We start from the raw sequence: 16,813 nt of genomic DNA on the forward strand, positions 1-16,813 counted from the left end.
CGTCGGAACAGCGTCTAATTTTTCACGTTTTACGTCGTTTGCGTAAGTCGTTCGCGAATAGGGCTGGGCGTCATTTACATTCAGGTCGAAAGCATTGGCTTTTTGCAGGTTAATTTGGAGCATGCGCACTGGGATACTTTCACGGATAGCGCATGCGCCGTTCGTAAAAAGCGTCATTTACATGGGGTCACAATAAATTTACATAACACACGCCCACATCTTCCACATTTAAATTAGGCAGGCTTACGCCGGCCTATTTACGCTACGCCGCCACAACTTTGCTTTGTAAATACTGCACTTGCCTGTCAAAGTTGTGGAGGCGTAACGTAAATAGTATACGTTACGCCGGCACAAAGATGCGCTCTCCTACGTGAATCTGGGCCTTTGTTTCTTTTCTTCTTCTTCTGAAATCTCATTCAGTGTTATCAGACCTCTGTGGTCTATAAAACAGCCTTCCCTATGTTATAAAGTTAAAGAGGGAGGAGGGGTTGTTCCGTAGTCCAGATCAGGAGCAGGACACCTAGGTTGCACCTCCATAAATACAGTGTACAGTAGCATTTTTGTTCTTGGATTTAGATAGACTGAAACTAAACAAATCAATTCACATGGGGGGGCGGGATCTGGGGATCCGGTTGTGGGGATGAGGCCCATGTCCCCATCAACATGGGGACATCCTCCCTATGTTGAGAGCATGTGGCCTGGTACGGTTCAGGAGGGGGGGTCGGATAAGGGTCTGGTATGGATTTTTGTGGGGAACCCCACGTTGTTTTTTTTTATTGTGGCGCGGAGTTCCCCTTAAAATCCATACCAGACCTGAAGGGTGTGGTATGGATTTTTGGGGGGAACCCCACGCCATTTTGGCGCAGGGTTCCCCTTAATATCCATACAAGACCTGAAGGGCCTGGTAATGGAATTTGGAGAGACCCCCATGCATTTTTTATTTTATTTTTTCAATTACTTTTATCTATATTAATTTTTAATCTTTATAACCGCGAGTAGTTTTGAATTACTTTTTTTCCTTTAGAAATGTAATTTTGTGCAGAGACTGTTATAAACATGGGAAACATGCGCTACTTTACAGGCATACTATAGACACCCCCAAGGTACAAAATTTAAAGGAATATTTCACTTTTATTGTTTTACTTTTTTTGCAGTGATACCCTGGGGCAAGACCTAGGTCCCCAAACACTTTTTATGACAATAACTTGCATATTAACCTTTAAAATTAGCACTTTAGATTTCTCCCATAGACTTTTATAGGGTGTTCCACGGCTTTTCGAATTTGCCTAAAACACCCTAAATTGTTCACTGTTCGGCTAACGGGCGAACAGCCAATGTTTGACTCGAACATAAAGCTCATCCCTACTAGTCAGCCCCAATTAATGGACTGAATATCACTTTCTTAACGCCTTTATTTATATGTTTATAAAAATAGAAACTACTGTAAGGATTATAAAGGTTAAACTTAAACTTTGTGCACCTTGGTAAGTTTAATCATATAAAGTCAGAGATTAGTGGCTGGACCTACCATTGCCCCCAACACATCCCTTAGCAAGTACTGATTGATTGAAAACCACTGTACACCTCTTCATTCATTACTGCTGGCGTCTCACCCACATCATGTTGTGCACTTATCTAAACATGAAGCCATTAAATTGATCTATAATTTTGGTAGAAGATTACACATTAGGCCATTAAAAGAGCAATTCCTTTTGCAGACCATTGCCAACAAAATAAAATTCAAGGTACTTGTGCTGACGTTTACAACACTTTGTGCCCTTGTGCTGTCCTATTGATCTAAGCGCTTAACCAATTACATCTCCAGCTGCAGTCTTATATCCCTGGGAAAGAACCAAGCAGCTTCTGCCTAAATTCAGCATGGATGGCAAGAAATAATAAAACCTAAGTAATGAATAAATGAATGAATTATGTTTTTAATGTTATCGTATTTCCTAGGATTGAAAAATAGCAATGTAATTGCTAGCATTTGTGATGTAGTAATCCCCCCCCCCCCCCCAAAAAAAAAAAAGAAAAATGCCATGTTGTCACTTAAATCCTCAATATAAAGTGATAACATTCAGAGTCATTGTAATTAAAACTCATTGTATTCACCATAGCAAGTAATCACATCATTCCACACTATATTTTGTAGACAAACTGGCAGCGATGCTAAAACACTTGTTATTTCAGATGCTTTGGCATATAACTCTTTATTGTAGAATGGTGTTAAATTATTTAGTGTAAACAATTACCATGATTCCAAGTTTTCATATTGGTCTGGGAGGTTAGAATTTTTTTTTTTCCCTGTCTGACTCTATTTTGATGGAAATACATATAAGTGGAACTTCAGATTATGAACATAATCCGTTCCAGGAGAATGCTCGTAATCCAAAGTACTCGCATATCAAATCCAGTTTCCCCATTGAAGTCAATTGAAACGAAAATAATTAATTCCGCATTGACTTCAATGGCATGCAATACCGCATTCGGCCAGAGGTGGGGGGGCGCCGGAGAGCCTCGGAAACGGCCCGAAAGGCCCGAGGACAACTCAGCTGACCTCGGCAAACCTTGTAAAGACTCTGTTCCCGAGGTTTGCCAAGGTCAGCCGAGCTGTCCTCTGGCCTTTCCGTGCATTTCCGAATGGAGCCGATCGACTCTTGCGCCCCCCACCCCAGGCCAAACCCGGTACTGCTCACCGTTTTGGCCTTAATCCTGCTCGTGTTCCCGAGACAACACTCGCAAACCGCAAGTTAACCCGCGTTACTCGCAATCCGAGGTTCCACTGTACTTAAAAAAGTCACTTTTTAAAAACTGGAATACTCCACACTCTTGCTCATTAGAAAAATGTCAGCCTGATTCGCAGTCTGTTCTTAACCACTTGAGACCAGCGCTGTAGACGAATAACGTCCACAGCGCGGCTCTCAACTGCCGGGTGGACGTCCCTGGACGTCCTTTTATTTGCATTCCCCGCGCACGCCGCTGGGGGCGCGCAGCGGGGAAAAACTGTGCCCAGCGCATTGCTAAGATGCCGATGCACGAGCCTGGCGGCCGCGATTTCCGCCAGGTACCCGCAATCAGCAGTGACAGCAGGGACATGGAGCTCTGTGTGTAAACACAGAGCTCCACGTCCTGTCAGGGAGAGAGGAGAACGATGCTGTGTCCCTTGTACATAGGGACACAGCATCGGTCACCTCCCCCAGTCAGTTCCCTCCACACACAGTAAGAATCACATCCAGGGAATACATTTAACCCCTTCCTCACCCCCTAGTGTTAACCCCTTCCCTGCCAGTCACATTTATACAGTAATCAATGCATTTTTTATAGCACTGATCGCTGTATAAATGTGAATGGTCCCAAAATAGTGTCAAAAGTGTCCGATATGTCTGCCGCAATATCGCAGGCCTGACAAAAAAAATCGCAGATCGCCGCCATTACTAGTAAAAAAATAAAAATAAAAAATAAATCATACGTCTATCCCCTATTTTGTAGGCGCTATAACTTTTGCGCAAACCAATCAATATACTCTTAATGCGATTTTTTCCACCAAAAATATATAAAAAAATAAGTATCGGCCTAAACTGAGGAAAAAAATATTAAAAAAAATATATCGGGATATTATTATAACAAAAAGTAAAAAATATTGTGTTTTTTTTTCAAAATGTTTTGTCTTTTTCTGTTTATAGCGCAAAAAATAAAAATCGCAGAGATGATCAAATACCACCAAAAGAAAGCTCTATTTGTGGGAAAAAATTGATAAAAATATAGTTTGGGTTTAGTGTTGTATGACCGCGCAATTGTCATTCAAAATGCGTCAGCGCTGAAAGCTGAAAATTGGTCTGGGCAGGAAGGGGGTTTAAGTGCCCAGTAATGAAGTGGTTAACATATATCTGTTTCCTTTTTATTTTTTACATTACAAATACCAAAAACACCAGGTACATAAGCTGAGCCCCCAGTACAAAGGCCTTAAGCCTTGCTATATTTGATACAAGCCCATATGCCTTCTAGCATCAGATGAATGCCTTAGCAAGTGTGCCTACAATCAGTAAATGGGACCTCCCACAAAGCAGCACAGTGTTTAGGGTATACATTTGGGAGGAGGGTTTAACCCGTTGCCGACCAGCCGCCGTCATTATACGGCAGCAGGTCGGCATGATCCCACGAACCGTCGTAGCTGTATATCGGGGGTGACGATGCTCATGACCGGCAGTCACCGACACGAGAGGCAGAACAGGGACGTGTGTGTGTAAACACACACATCCCAGTTCTGTGAGGAGAGGAGAGAGAGATCATGAGTTCCTACGAGCTGGGAACCACGATCTCTCATCTCCTATAGTGTATCCCATCCCCCACAGTTAGAACACACACATAGGGAACACAGTTAACCCCTTGATTGCCCCCTAGTGTCAACCCTTTCCCTCCCAGTGACATTTACACAATAATCTATGCATTTTTATAGCACTAATCGCTGTATAATTGCCAATGGTCCCAAAAATGTGTTAAAAGTGTCCGATGTGTCCGCCATAAGGTCGCAGTCTCGATAAAAATTGCAGATCGCCACCATTACTAGTAAAAAAATAATAATACTAAAAATTTAATAAATCTATCCCCTATTTTGTAGATGCTATGGGGCAGATTCACAGAGTGAGTACGCCGGCGTATCTACTGATACGCCGGCGTACTTTCAAATTACCCGCGTCGTATCTTTAGTTTGAATCCTCAAACCAAGATACGACGGCATCTGGGTTAGATCCGACAGGCGTACGGCTTCGTACATCTTTGGATCGTAGATGCAATACTTCGGCGTCCGCTGGGTGGAGTTCGCGTCGGTTTCCGCGTTGGGTATGCAAATTAGCTATTTCCGACGATCCACGAACGTACGTGCAGCCGTCGCATTCTTTTACGTCGTCTCTAGTCGGCTTTTTCCGGCGTATAGTTAAAGCTGGTGTTTTGCGGCGTATAGTTAGATTTGCCATGTTAAGTATGGCCGCCATTCCCGCGTTTCATTTGAATTTTTTTTTGCGTAAGTCGTTCGTGAATCGGGATGGACGTAATTCACGTCTATGTTAAAAAAAATGACGTCCTAGCGACGTCATTTAGCGCAATGCACGGCGGAAAATTTCGGGAGGGCGCATGGGCAGTTCATTCGGCGCGGGGACGCGCTTCATTTAAATGAAACACGCCCCCTAATCGCCGATTTGAATTCCGCCGCCAGAGATAGACTACGCCGCCGTAACTTACGGCGCGAAATCTTTAAGGATTCGATTTAAAGCCAGGTAAGGTACGGCGGTGTAGCGTATCTCTGATACGCTGCGCGGGTGCAGATCTCTGTGGATCTGCCCCTATAACTTTTGTGCAAACCAATCAATATATGCTTTTTGCAATTTTTTATTACCAAAAATATGTAGAAGAATACATATTGGCCTACACTGAGGAAAAAAAAATCAGGGCTATTTATTACAGCAAAAAGTACAAAATATTGTGGTTTTTTTTTTTCAAAATTGTCACAATGTGTTTGTTTATAGCACAACAAATAAAAACCACAGAGATGATCAAATATCACCAAAAGAAAGCTCTATTTGTGAGGAAAAAAAGGACATGAATTTTGTTTTCAGGTACAGCGTCGCACGTCGTCGCAATTGTCAGTTAAAGCAACGCAGTCTCGTATCGCAAAAAATGGCCTGGTGATTGTAGAGGTTATTAAGCAGCTAATTCTTCTGGGGCTGAAGTGGTTAAGGGCATTATATATATATATATATATATATATATATATATATATATATATATATATCACACAATACAGAAAGCATTGTCATATGAGTTATGTTAAACTTTTACTTAAAAATAAAGTGGTGAACTAGAAAGTGTGTAAAAGTCTTTATTTACAGTAGAACCTTGGATTGCAAGCATAATCCGTTCCAGGAGAATACTCGTAATCCAAAGAACTTGCATATCAAAGCGAGTTTCTCCATTAAAGTCAATGGAAATGAAAATAATTAATTTCGCATTGACTTCAATGGCATTCAATACCGCATGTGGCCAGAGGTGGGGGGGCACCGGAGAGCCTCAGAATCATTCGGAAAGGGCCGAGGACACCTCGGATGACCTCGTAAAACCTCATAAAGGCTTGGGAACTTAGTATTTCCGAGATTTCCCAAGCGTTTCTGAACAGCGCAGATTGGCTCCGATCAGCACTGTTCGGCTCTGCTCGGCTCCGGGCGCCCCCCACCATAGGCCAAACACGGTATTGCACACTGCTTTGGCTTGAATCCTGATCGTTTGGCGAGACAACACTCGCAAACCGAGTCAGTTTTTTTTTTAAATATAGTGCTCGCATTGCGAAACGCTCGTTAACCACGTTACTCACAATCTGAGGTTCCACTATATATTATTTTAATCATTAAAGGAGAAGTATAGCCATTACTTTTTTGTCTATACTTCTCCTATGAACCACAGGAGTGCAATTCGTTCTGTACTTCTGTGAACCATTTTCAGCTGAAAAAGCTCTGAAAAGATGGCGACCATATGGTCAGGATCCACCCAGAAGCCTGGGCTGGCAGCTGGCTAAGCCTAAGTGCTTGTGTCAGCCCCTCCCTCCCTCTCCACAGCCCAGCGCTGCAGTGAGCGCCAAAGTGGCACAGCAGACAGCAGGTGACTGACAGTTCTGACAGTTCTCAGGGTAGAGCTGGCGAGGGAAAGCTGAAGCTGTCTTTGGTGCTGGCAGCCATCTCGGTCAGTGTGATTTTTTATTTTTTTTGACCATTATTGCACTTCTGTATGCACACCCCAATGATAACCTGTTATGTAATGTTGTCATTACCAGGATTCAGGCTGTCCCTTTAAGACTGAGCCCAACTCACCTGAAACTCACCTGAGGGAAGGCAGGGGCCGGTCCTGTGACTAGCGAGTGATACAAAACAATGCGGCGTTGTGCGTCTCAGCTGTTTCAATGGGACACGAGCCTCCTGTCCCATTGAAACAGCTGAGACGCACGCCGCATTGTTTTGTATCACTCGCTTGTGACAGGACTGGCCCCTGCTTTCCCTCAAGCTGCTCAACTACCCTGCTGTACCTGACACAAGTTTTAAGCTTTGTAAGTGATTTTATCTAATAAATAAGACTGTATTACACTATCTCATTCTCTACCTCTTTGTGGCTCATTGCGCTGGAGCCACAAACTTTGCAGATTGAAAGGAATAAAGGGGGACCATAGATGTTATATGCCTGAGCTTATGAAGAGCTGTTTCACGATTATTGGATTAAGGTGGTGTCTTGTATCAATTTCTGGGAGTATTGATCATAGCCTGGAAGAGGCTTGAAGGAGGAAGGATCCTGAGGAAAGATTTCCCTATATGCTTGGTGGTCATTTATGGCCTTGGAAATCTTGTGTGGCTCTACGGGTGAAGCACTTTGATTGATGCATGTTGCACTTTGTAGGAGGCACAGTGTTGGAATACTAGAAGACCCAAATGAATCACTGTTTTTTATATATTACATTATAGAATGGTTTAAAATATCTGCTTTAATTATGGAAATTTGATTTTAAATATCTGCTTTAATTATGGACATTTGATTATACATTTTTGACACTTTAGTTCATATCTTGTTGCACCCTTTCACTTTTTACTTATCTTGACTATGCTTTTGCTTCTGTGTTTCCAGATTCACCATTAAAACTTGGCTGTCCTGATCTGCTCCTGCTGTGCACCAGTCTCTTGATTTTCCACCTACATCTGTAGCGGTGCACCATAACTACCAGCCAGCTCTGCTTACAATCCTGCTCATGGTATGTGTTCCTATTTACTAAACTTCAGACAAAATCAGCACATCTGAACTGTTTTCTGCTCTCTAATGCCTGGCATGACAAATCGCTATTAACTATACCAACGCAAAGTGTTTTCATATCTGTACGATAAGTTAAAAAAAATACCTGTTGATCCTGTCAGAAAGCCTAAGCTATCCTGTGTCCTTTGTACTCTGCAGTATTATCTCAAGCACTATAACCTTTGTACACTGGTTATCTCTGGGATCTACATAATACCCTCCCCTATGTTATGGAGATCAAGAGAGGGAGACTGTTCTGTAGTCCTAACACACTTTTCTTTTCTAAGGTGACAACACTGCTTCTTCAAATATACAGTACAGTACAGTACAGGAAGAGTATTACTGGCAGAATCACCAGGTGAAAATTCAGGGAAAAAGAGTGCAATACATTTTGTTTATTAGTTTAAATACACTTTAAGGTGATTGGGTAAGCTACCATTTCACTGGCACCAGAAGTAGCAATCTACCTATCCTGACTGGGTTGCGTAAGAATCACTTATTGACATTTTTTTTATTTACCGATATAAATATAGCAGTGGGTCTATATGCTTGTGGCTTTCTTCTATGAGGATACAAGCCTCTATGCTCTAATGGTCACAAAACCGCCTTGTGATTCCTAATATTCTTATTATGGCATAGCATTCAGCAGCCCTCAATGCATTTGCGAGTGGAAAATGAGGGCTGGCGAAGAGCTGGGCTGCCTAGGAGTGGGGGGGCGAGCACCCCCGGCAGGTGGGGATGATCGGGAGCCAACTGACTGGAGATAGAGGAGAGCCGCGGAATCATCGAGAGGTAAAAAAAGCTGTAACAGCATTACATTGAAATTGTCCCCGCTCTGCTCACTGATCTTACACAGCCCCGCCTCCTCCTAACCCCGCGCCTGTGATAGACAGAATACATGCCAGCATTGGACCCGCGTTCTGTCTATCAAAGGCGCGGGGTTAGGAGGAGGCCGGGCTGTGTGAGATCAGTGAGCAGAGCAGAGACAATTTAAATGTATTGCTGTTACAGCTTTTTTTACCGCTCTGTGATTCCACGGCTCTCCTCTAACTCAGGCCACCCCTCCCACTTCCTCCGTCCTGGCAAGGCTGTAATGGGGGCAATGTAAGACTGTAATGGGGGCAATGTAAGGTTGTAAAGGGGGCAATACAAGGCTGCAATGGAGGCAATGCAAGGCTGTAATGGGGGCAATGTAAGGCTGTAATGGGGGCAATGCAAGGCTGCAATGGAGGCAATGCAAGGCAGCAATGGAGACAATGCAAGGCTGCAATGGAGACAATGCAAGGCTGCAATGGAGACAATGTAGGGCTGCAATGGGGGCCAATTTAAGGCTGCAATGGAGGCCAATGTGAGACTGCAATGGAGGCCAATGTGAGGCTTCAATGGAGGCCAATGTGAGGCTGCAATGGAAGTCAACGTGAGTCTGCAATGTTGGGCACGGTGAGGCTGCAATTTTGGGCACGGTGAGGCCGCAATGTTGGGCATGGTGAGGCTGCAATGTTGGGCACGGTAAGGCCGCAATGTGGGGCATAGTGAGGCTGCAATGTTGTGCACGGTGAGGCTTCAATGATGGGCACAGGTCATGCTGCATTAATGGGCACAGGTGAGCCTGCATTGATGGGCACTGGTGAGGCTGTGCTGAGGGGAACTGATAAAGTTGTTGTTAATATTTATTTTTGTAACTTAATTTTGCATAAAACATTTAATTGTCATTTCATGAGATAATTTATGATGGCGTGATTAGGGACGGGACAGGGTAAGGGTTGGGTGGTAAAACTGGTGGCAAGTAACCCTTGAGACCTGACTAGTAGCTCAGGACTTGAAATTTTGAGCCCTGGCATACAGTACTTCATTACAGTATATTCTGAAAATATCATAGTACTAAGTATGCAATTAAAGTTAAAGTTTCACAACTTACCATTGCAAGTGGTATAACAGCCACAATGTCTCTTTCGCTGACGAATACTTTGGATACTCCAAGTTCTGAAACAGTCTGCGCAGGGTATTCCACTTGCCAGGTGATTATTTGGATTCCTGATGGGTCTGTTGCACTGCCAATCCTGAAGTCTATCTGGAAAATTTCATAAAAGTTTTCTCCTATGCTGTAAAAAAGCAAGAATAATACCATTGCTCATTTGCTTAATTTCTAATTGATTCAATATATACTTTCAGAAATAGATGAGACGAGTAACACAGACTAAAATGACATTTCTTTGTACATTAAGTTATAAGTAGCACAGCTGCTAAATTCACAACGTTCTGTAAATACTTCAATTACACCGACATGTAGAAAGGAATTTCCCAGACAGCCTCATCTTGCAAATATTAAGAGTAATATACACTACTACCAAAATACCACCAATGGTGGTGATATATATATATATATATGTATATATATATATGTATATATATATATATATATATATATATATATATATATATATATATATATATATATATATATATTTTTTTTTTACTTTTACATTATCCACTTGCTGACCAGGGTTTTTTTCTGACATGTGTTGTAGGAGTAAAAATATGTTTTTTTTGCTAGAAATGTACTAAGAACCCCCAAACAATATATATATATTTTTAACAGAGACCCTAGAGAATAAAATAGCAATATTTTCTGTCACACTGTATTTGCGTAGCAGTCATTCAAACACAATAAAAAAAATGTAATTAATTAAAAAAGAACACTTGAAATGTGATTTTGTTACGCCAAGTAAATAGATACCTAACATGTCATGCTTTAAAATTGTGCATGCTCGTGGAATGGCATCAAACTACAGTAATTAAAAATCACCATAGGCGACGCTTTAAACATTTTTACAGGTTACGTGTTTAGAGTTACAGAGGAGGTCTTGTGCTAGAATTATTGCTCTCGATCTAACGATCATGGCAAAACCACACATGTGTGTTTTGAACACTGTTTACATATGCAGGCGTGACTTACATGTGTGTTTTCTTCTGCACACGCGTATGGAGAGATGGGGAGCTTTAGCCACTTAAGGACCACCTAAAGCCGATATATGTCGGCAGAATAGCACGGCTGGGCACAGGCACGTACCTGTACATTACCTTTAAGAGCCCAGCTCGCGCATGACCCGGTCCGAAGCTCCGTGACCACGCCTGCGGACCCGATCGCCGACGGTGTCCCACGATCGGGTCACAGGAGCTGAAGTTCTTCTCTGTGGCAGTGACACTGATCGTCTGTTCCCTGATTTAGGGAACGACGATCAGTGACGTCATGCCTACAGTAAGAATCACTCCCTTAGGGCACACTTAACCCCTTAGCGCCATCTAGTGGTTAACCCCTTCACTGCCATTGTCATTTTCACAGTAATCAGTGCATTTTTATAGCACTTTTCGCTGTGAAAATGACAATGGTCCCAAAAATGTATCAAAAGTGTCCGATGTGTCCGCCATAATGTCGCAGTCATGAAAAAAATCGCTGATCGCCGCCATTACTAGTAAAAAAAAAATATTAATAAAAATGCCATAAAACTATCCCCTATTTTGTAAACGCTATAACTTTTGCGCAAACCAATCAATAAACGCTTATTGCAATTTTTTTACCAAAAATAAGTAGAAGAATACATATGGGTCTAACTTGAAGAAAAAATTGTTTTTATATATATTTTTGGGGGATATTTATTATAGCAAAAAGTAAAAAATATTGTTTTTTTTCAAAATTGTGGCTCTATTTTTGTTTAAAGCGAAAAAAATAAAAACTGCAGAGGTGATCAAATGACACCAAAAGAAAGCTCTATTTGTGGGAAAAAAGAACACCAATTTTGCCTGGGAGCCACGTCGCACGACCACGCAATTGTCAGTTAAAGCAACGCAGTGCCGAATCGCAAAAAGGGGAAAGGTCCTTAACCTGCATAATGGTCCTTAACTTGTCTTAAGTGGTTGATTTTTTATATTTACACCATCCCTTTATTTTTATTTTTGTGTTAATTTTATTCCTATTACAAGGAATGTAAAAAGTTTGACAGGTCCTCTTTATTGAGCGATCTGGGGTCAAAGATACCCCAGATCTCTCACTTACCCTTAAAAGCAAAAGAAATTAATCTCTTTAAGCCTGAGAACCAGGAGCGACATCGGAGGTTGCTCCAGTCCTCCAAGGGCATAGAGCCGAGTGGGGCATATCTTGCCCTTTCTTGACTTCCTGCCCTGCCATTGTCTGCATCGGATCAGTTCTGGGCTCACCAACGGCTCTGGTAAGTTCGGAAACTATTGGGAAGCAACGGGGGTGAGGGAGCCACTTCTCCCCTCGCCTTAGCTGTCATCAGAAAAAGGCACAAACCCATCCTCCTCAGGGGTTCACAGCAGTCACACTCTTTTTGAGTGAAAGGACAAAAAAGGAAGTGCCAATTGATTGTAGTAATAAAATAAACAATTTTATCAAAAGATTAAGCACACTCACAAGAACAAGATAAACAAATTAGCTCATCTGGTGCATGGGGAAGCCCCTCAGGTCCATTTTGCAGACATCGCTCTGCACATGGGGGGCAAAGAAGTAGCTGGTGCTGTTTAGTGGCTGGGTAGTATCCAGGGAAGCTGGGATAACCACCGTGAATCGCAGGGTGGATGTGACATCACCGGAGATGGCCAGGATGCCCACAGAAGAATGGCTCACTTGGATAGACAGGCTACGTGCTCGGAGTGTCAGCTCCTTCTAAAGGAGTAGCCTGTCTATCCAAGTGAGCCCATCCTTCTGAATATCCTTATGGACATTTTTTAGCGTATTTATTTATTTATTTATTCATTTGATCTTTTATTCTATGTGCCCATGCCCTAATCGTAAATATCCATAGGGCTTTTATTGTGTTTGTTGATGTACATGTTTAATTTGTGTGTTATGCCAGTTCTCTTCCTTTTACTCTCTTTTTGAGTGCTACTAATGGAACCTTTTTTCTAGTCCTCCTCAAGGGTACATATCATCCATTTTGGTGGTCCTACTAAAGTGCCATTATCTTCCTCCCCTACTAAAGGGTGCATAACAACATTTTATTTCCTATATACAGTAAGTTCCTGGTCCATTTTTCTCCTTGCTAATCTGCCTTTTTCTTTCACTGCCTCAAGAGTGCATACAAGCCAATTATTTTGGGCCTGCCAATGTGCCCTTTCCCTCCCTTTCAAGGGTGCCTAGCAGGCATACCACCTGGGGGAAGGGCAGGCAGCAGTAAATGGAGTAAGGGTGCTGAAAGTGAGGAGAAGGAGGACATTTTTAAGGCAGGCATATTTCACCCCCTCCCCGACACAAGGGGAAACATCTTTGCAATTTACTGCCACCACCCAAGAGTGGGCCCAAAACATTTTGAAGTAATTCATTATGGTAGCTGGATCACTTGCACTATAGGCAAAGCTGCAGAGGGAAAACCAAAGGGCAAAGTCTGGCTGCCCTTCCATGGCGCATGTGGTTTTGGTTGGAAACTTGTCCAGTAGCTGCAGTAAAGAATCTATTTTTTTTTCAGTATTTTGTATTTACTGATGTCATGTTTTCTAATATCTTTTTGTTAGTTATTTCATTTTATGGCAGTCTCTGTCCCGTTGAAGCAAACTATAAATGGATTAAAATACTACGCAAGGCTTTGCTCTCATGTTTATAGGAGACTCCATCCGCCACTTTGTAAAGCATTTATTTGTCTAATATCTCAGCACACAACCAATACCCATTGGGACTTTGAGGCAGCAACCAAACATTAAACATATTTTAAAGATTGTAATTTTATTTGTACATGGTTAAAAGTAATTAACATGGGATATCCAACAATATGTGAATCCAGTATGATATATTCACCATACAATGTACATCAATCCTTACAAAATATGGTTTTGATCAAAAGAGTCTACATCCTCTTCCTGGGGCAAGATCATAATCCACATAAATAATAAATGAACATGACCGAAACCATTAAAAGAACAGGCACTCCCTCTGGAACACAGAGTGCCAAAGCGGACCAGAATATCCAAAAAGAAACCCAAAAGGAGTCTTGCGGACCCAAGATGCTAATGGGGGAAGAACAAAAAGGGCCACTGTCCCCACACAAATAACACAGAAAAACAGGCACGGTGAGGGCATCAGGTAGATAAACCTCCATGTTGAAAGGATTTAATCATCTTGGAAATCCCCAATACTCTTTTCCAAAATTGTCTGTGCGTGCCTAGGTAGTGTGGATCCTGTGGAGAAAGATTGTCTAATATCATAAACTTTCCTATGCTGCTTAAATACAGTAAGGATTTTACAGGACTGAAGTTCATTTGTGCACTAGCATTTAGAAAGTTGGGTGTTTAATAAAGCTAATATTTCCAAGAATTTAAATGAACCAGTTGATGGCATAGGACATGCTACACATGCCCAAAAAGTCATCATGGTACACAGGATGTGTGTTAACCACTTAACTTCCAGAAGGTTTTACCCTTCATAACCAAGGCATTTTTTGCTATTCGATTATGCAACACTGTACGTAAATTAAATTGTTATCATGTATTTTTTCACACAAATAGAGCTTTATTTTGGTGGTACTGTTTTTTTTTGGTATAAATGAAAATAGCCAAAACATTTTAAAAAATATATATATATTTTCTTTATTTCTTTTTCTTTTCTTTCTATCATAAAACATATCCAATAAAATCAGATTTATTTATCATTTAGGCCAAAATATATTCTGCTACATGTCTTTGTAAAATAAAAAAAATCCCAAAAAGTGTATATTTAGTCTGTGGGAAAATTATAGTATGCACAAACTATGGTATATACTGTATATGTTTAGTTTTGTTTCAAAAATATTCATTATGTTACCAATTTTGTTTCGGAATTTGCTTAGTGTCGTTTCAGGACTTGTCTATTTTTGTTTCCTTTTATAACTTTCTAACGAATTCCAAATTTTCAGAACGATTTGATTTTCAGATTTATGATTGACTTATTAGAGGTCTGTGTGAAGTTGAGGGTATGTGGCCTGGTATAGTTTAGGAGGTTCACGAACGACCGCCCCCCTTTCCTGGCCTTTCAGCCTGCATGTTTAGATAAGAGTCTGTTATGGATTTGGGGGGGACCCCACACTGTTTTTTTTTTTTTTACATTTTGGTGTGGGGTTCCCCTTAAAATCCATACCAGATTAAGGGTCTTTATTTTTTGTGACCCTGCCCCTTATCTATTTTTTCAATATAGTGTCTGGGGGTCCCTTTAGTCTGCATGTAAAGTGGTGCATCTGTACTGTGTATAGAACATGCTGCAGCAAAAAGGAAATTTCAAAAGAAAAAAGAGTCATATCACATTTAAATTGACTCACGGTTGCAATTGCCAACACCCAGCTATTTAAAGAAATACGTGAAAAGACAAGGGGGCCCCCAGATCACGCCCCCCCTCACCCCCCATGTGATTGAGTATGGGATAAAATGCACCCCTACTAATTCACTGAAAAATTGACAAAAATAAAGAAAAACGCTCCCCATGGACAGCCTGCTCCTCCACCTGATATTTGCTAAATAGCTAAGGGGCGGAGTCACCCAATGACATTAGCTGGTTACCTCATTTCTTGTGACTTCATCGACCCAGCATGCCCCGGTCGGTAAGGTCACAGCAGCAGGCTTCCAGATTCTGATAAATCCCCACCCACAGACCTCCACAACCACAGCCCAGGGTTGTGGGGAAGGGATCCTCGTCTCCGTGCTTTGAGGTGGGGAGGTAGAGCCCCCCTGTCCCAAAGCACCCCCCTTATGTTGAGGGCATGTGACCTGATATGGTTTAGGAGGGGGTAGCTCGCTTTCTCCCCTTTCCTGGCCCGCTAAGCTGCATTCTTGATAAGGGTCTGGTATGGATTTTGGGAGGGATCCCACATAGTTTTTTTTGTATGGGGTTCCCCTTAGAATCCATACCTGACTTGAAGGGCCTGGTATAGATTGGGGGTAGCACTATTGCCGGCATCAATATGTTTACATGTTAGCTGTCAGTGGGGAAGCCCGATGACAGCTGATGAGTCATTGGTTGTTAAGGACACAGCGGCCAACTTCCCGGCCCACTGATTAGCAACCAGATATTTTTCACACAGAATTCGAATCGGTCAATAATTTTTCAAATTCTAATCGTTCTGAAAATGTGCAAAAAAAACAATAATATACACTTTTTGTTAACAAATTTCAACTAAATTCATTACTATGTGTTACGATTTCATTCGGCGATTCAGATACATAATGAAAAATTTGTCCGAATTTATATTCGGACCGAAATTAATTGCACATTTATTTCTATACGCTCCTTTCTCAGAGGAGAAAAGACGGCTTAGTTTTTCAGTGCTACAAGGCCTCCAAGGAGGCTAGCCCGTTACTAGACTGAATTAAGGGCTGATAACTGCTTCTCTGATAGGCTGTTGAAATAAAAATGGCAAATAACAAATCTTTCATATTCAACAACCTTGATCATTACATTGCCTTTGTTATACGTGTTTGAGTATCTGTTATCAGGCAGCAAATTAGCCTTACACCCTGATAACATGGCACTTCTGCTAGGACAGAGATAGAACAGAAAGAAGAAAGACAGACAAAATAAATGTATTTTCATTCAATAATAAAAATCATAAAATTAAATACAGCTGTAGTCCCATCCAGCATCACATATAAATCATCCAATATTACACATTAAAACAAATATAGCCCCCATTCACATTCGTGCTATTTGACATGCAAAATCGCAGCCTATTGCCGGAAATGGCACCATCCCAATCAGTGCGACGCCGAGTTCCTGCACTACTTTTGGCATCTTCAAGGGTGATTTCAATAGACATCTGTGCATGAACCCGCACAGATGTCTTTCAAATATCCCCTGAACTCACACTGAAATGCAAATTTTAAATTGTGAGGCCCCGTACACACGACAGAGTTTCTCGGCAGAATTCACCGAGAAACTCGGTCTAAACCCGGATTCTGCCGAGAAACTCTGTCGTCTGTACAGTTTTGGCTCGATGGAGCCGCCGAGGAGCTCGAC

At 41.7% G+C, this 16,813-nt stretch overlaps 1 protein-coding gene across 1 annotated transcript in view; it reads right to left on the reverse strand.

Moving 5' to 3' along the window:
- TMEM132D (transmembrane protein 132D) overlaps positions 1-16,813 on the reverse strand; it is a 1,355,124-nt gene that overhangs the window by 403,875 nt on the left and 934,436 nt on the right. The window contains exon 4 of the mRNA XM_040347385.1: positions 9,740-9,923. Within this exon, the coding sequence (XP_040203319.1) occupies positions 9,740-9,923 (184 nt within the window). The remainder of the gene's footprint in view (positions 1-9,739; positions 9,924-16,813) is intronic.

This window comes from Rana temporaria, chromosome 1, assembly GCF_905171775.1.
Source record: "Rana temporaria chromosome 1, aRanTem1.1, whole genome shotgun sequence".
Classification (NCBI taxonomy): domain Eukaryota; kingdom Metazoa; phylum Chordata; class Amphibia; order Anura; family Ranidae; genus Rana; species Rana temporaria.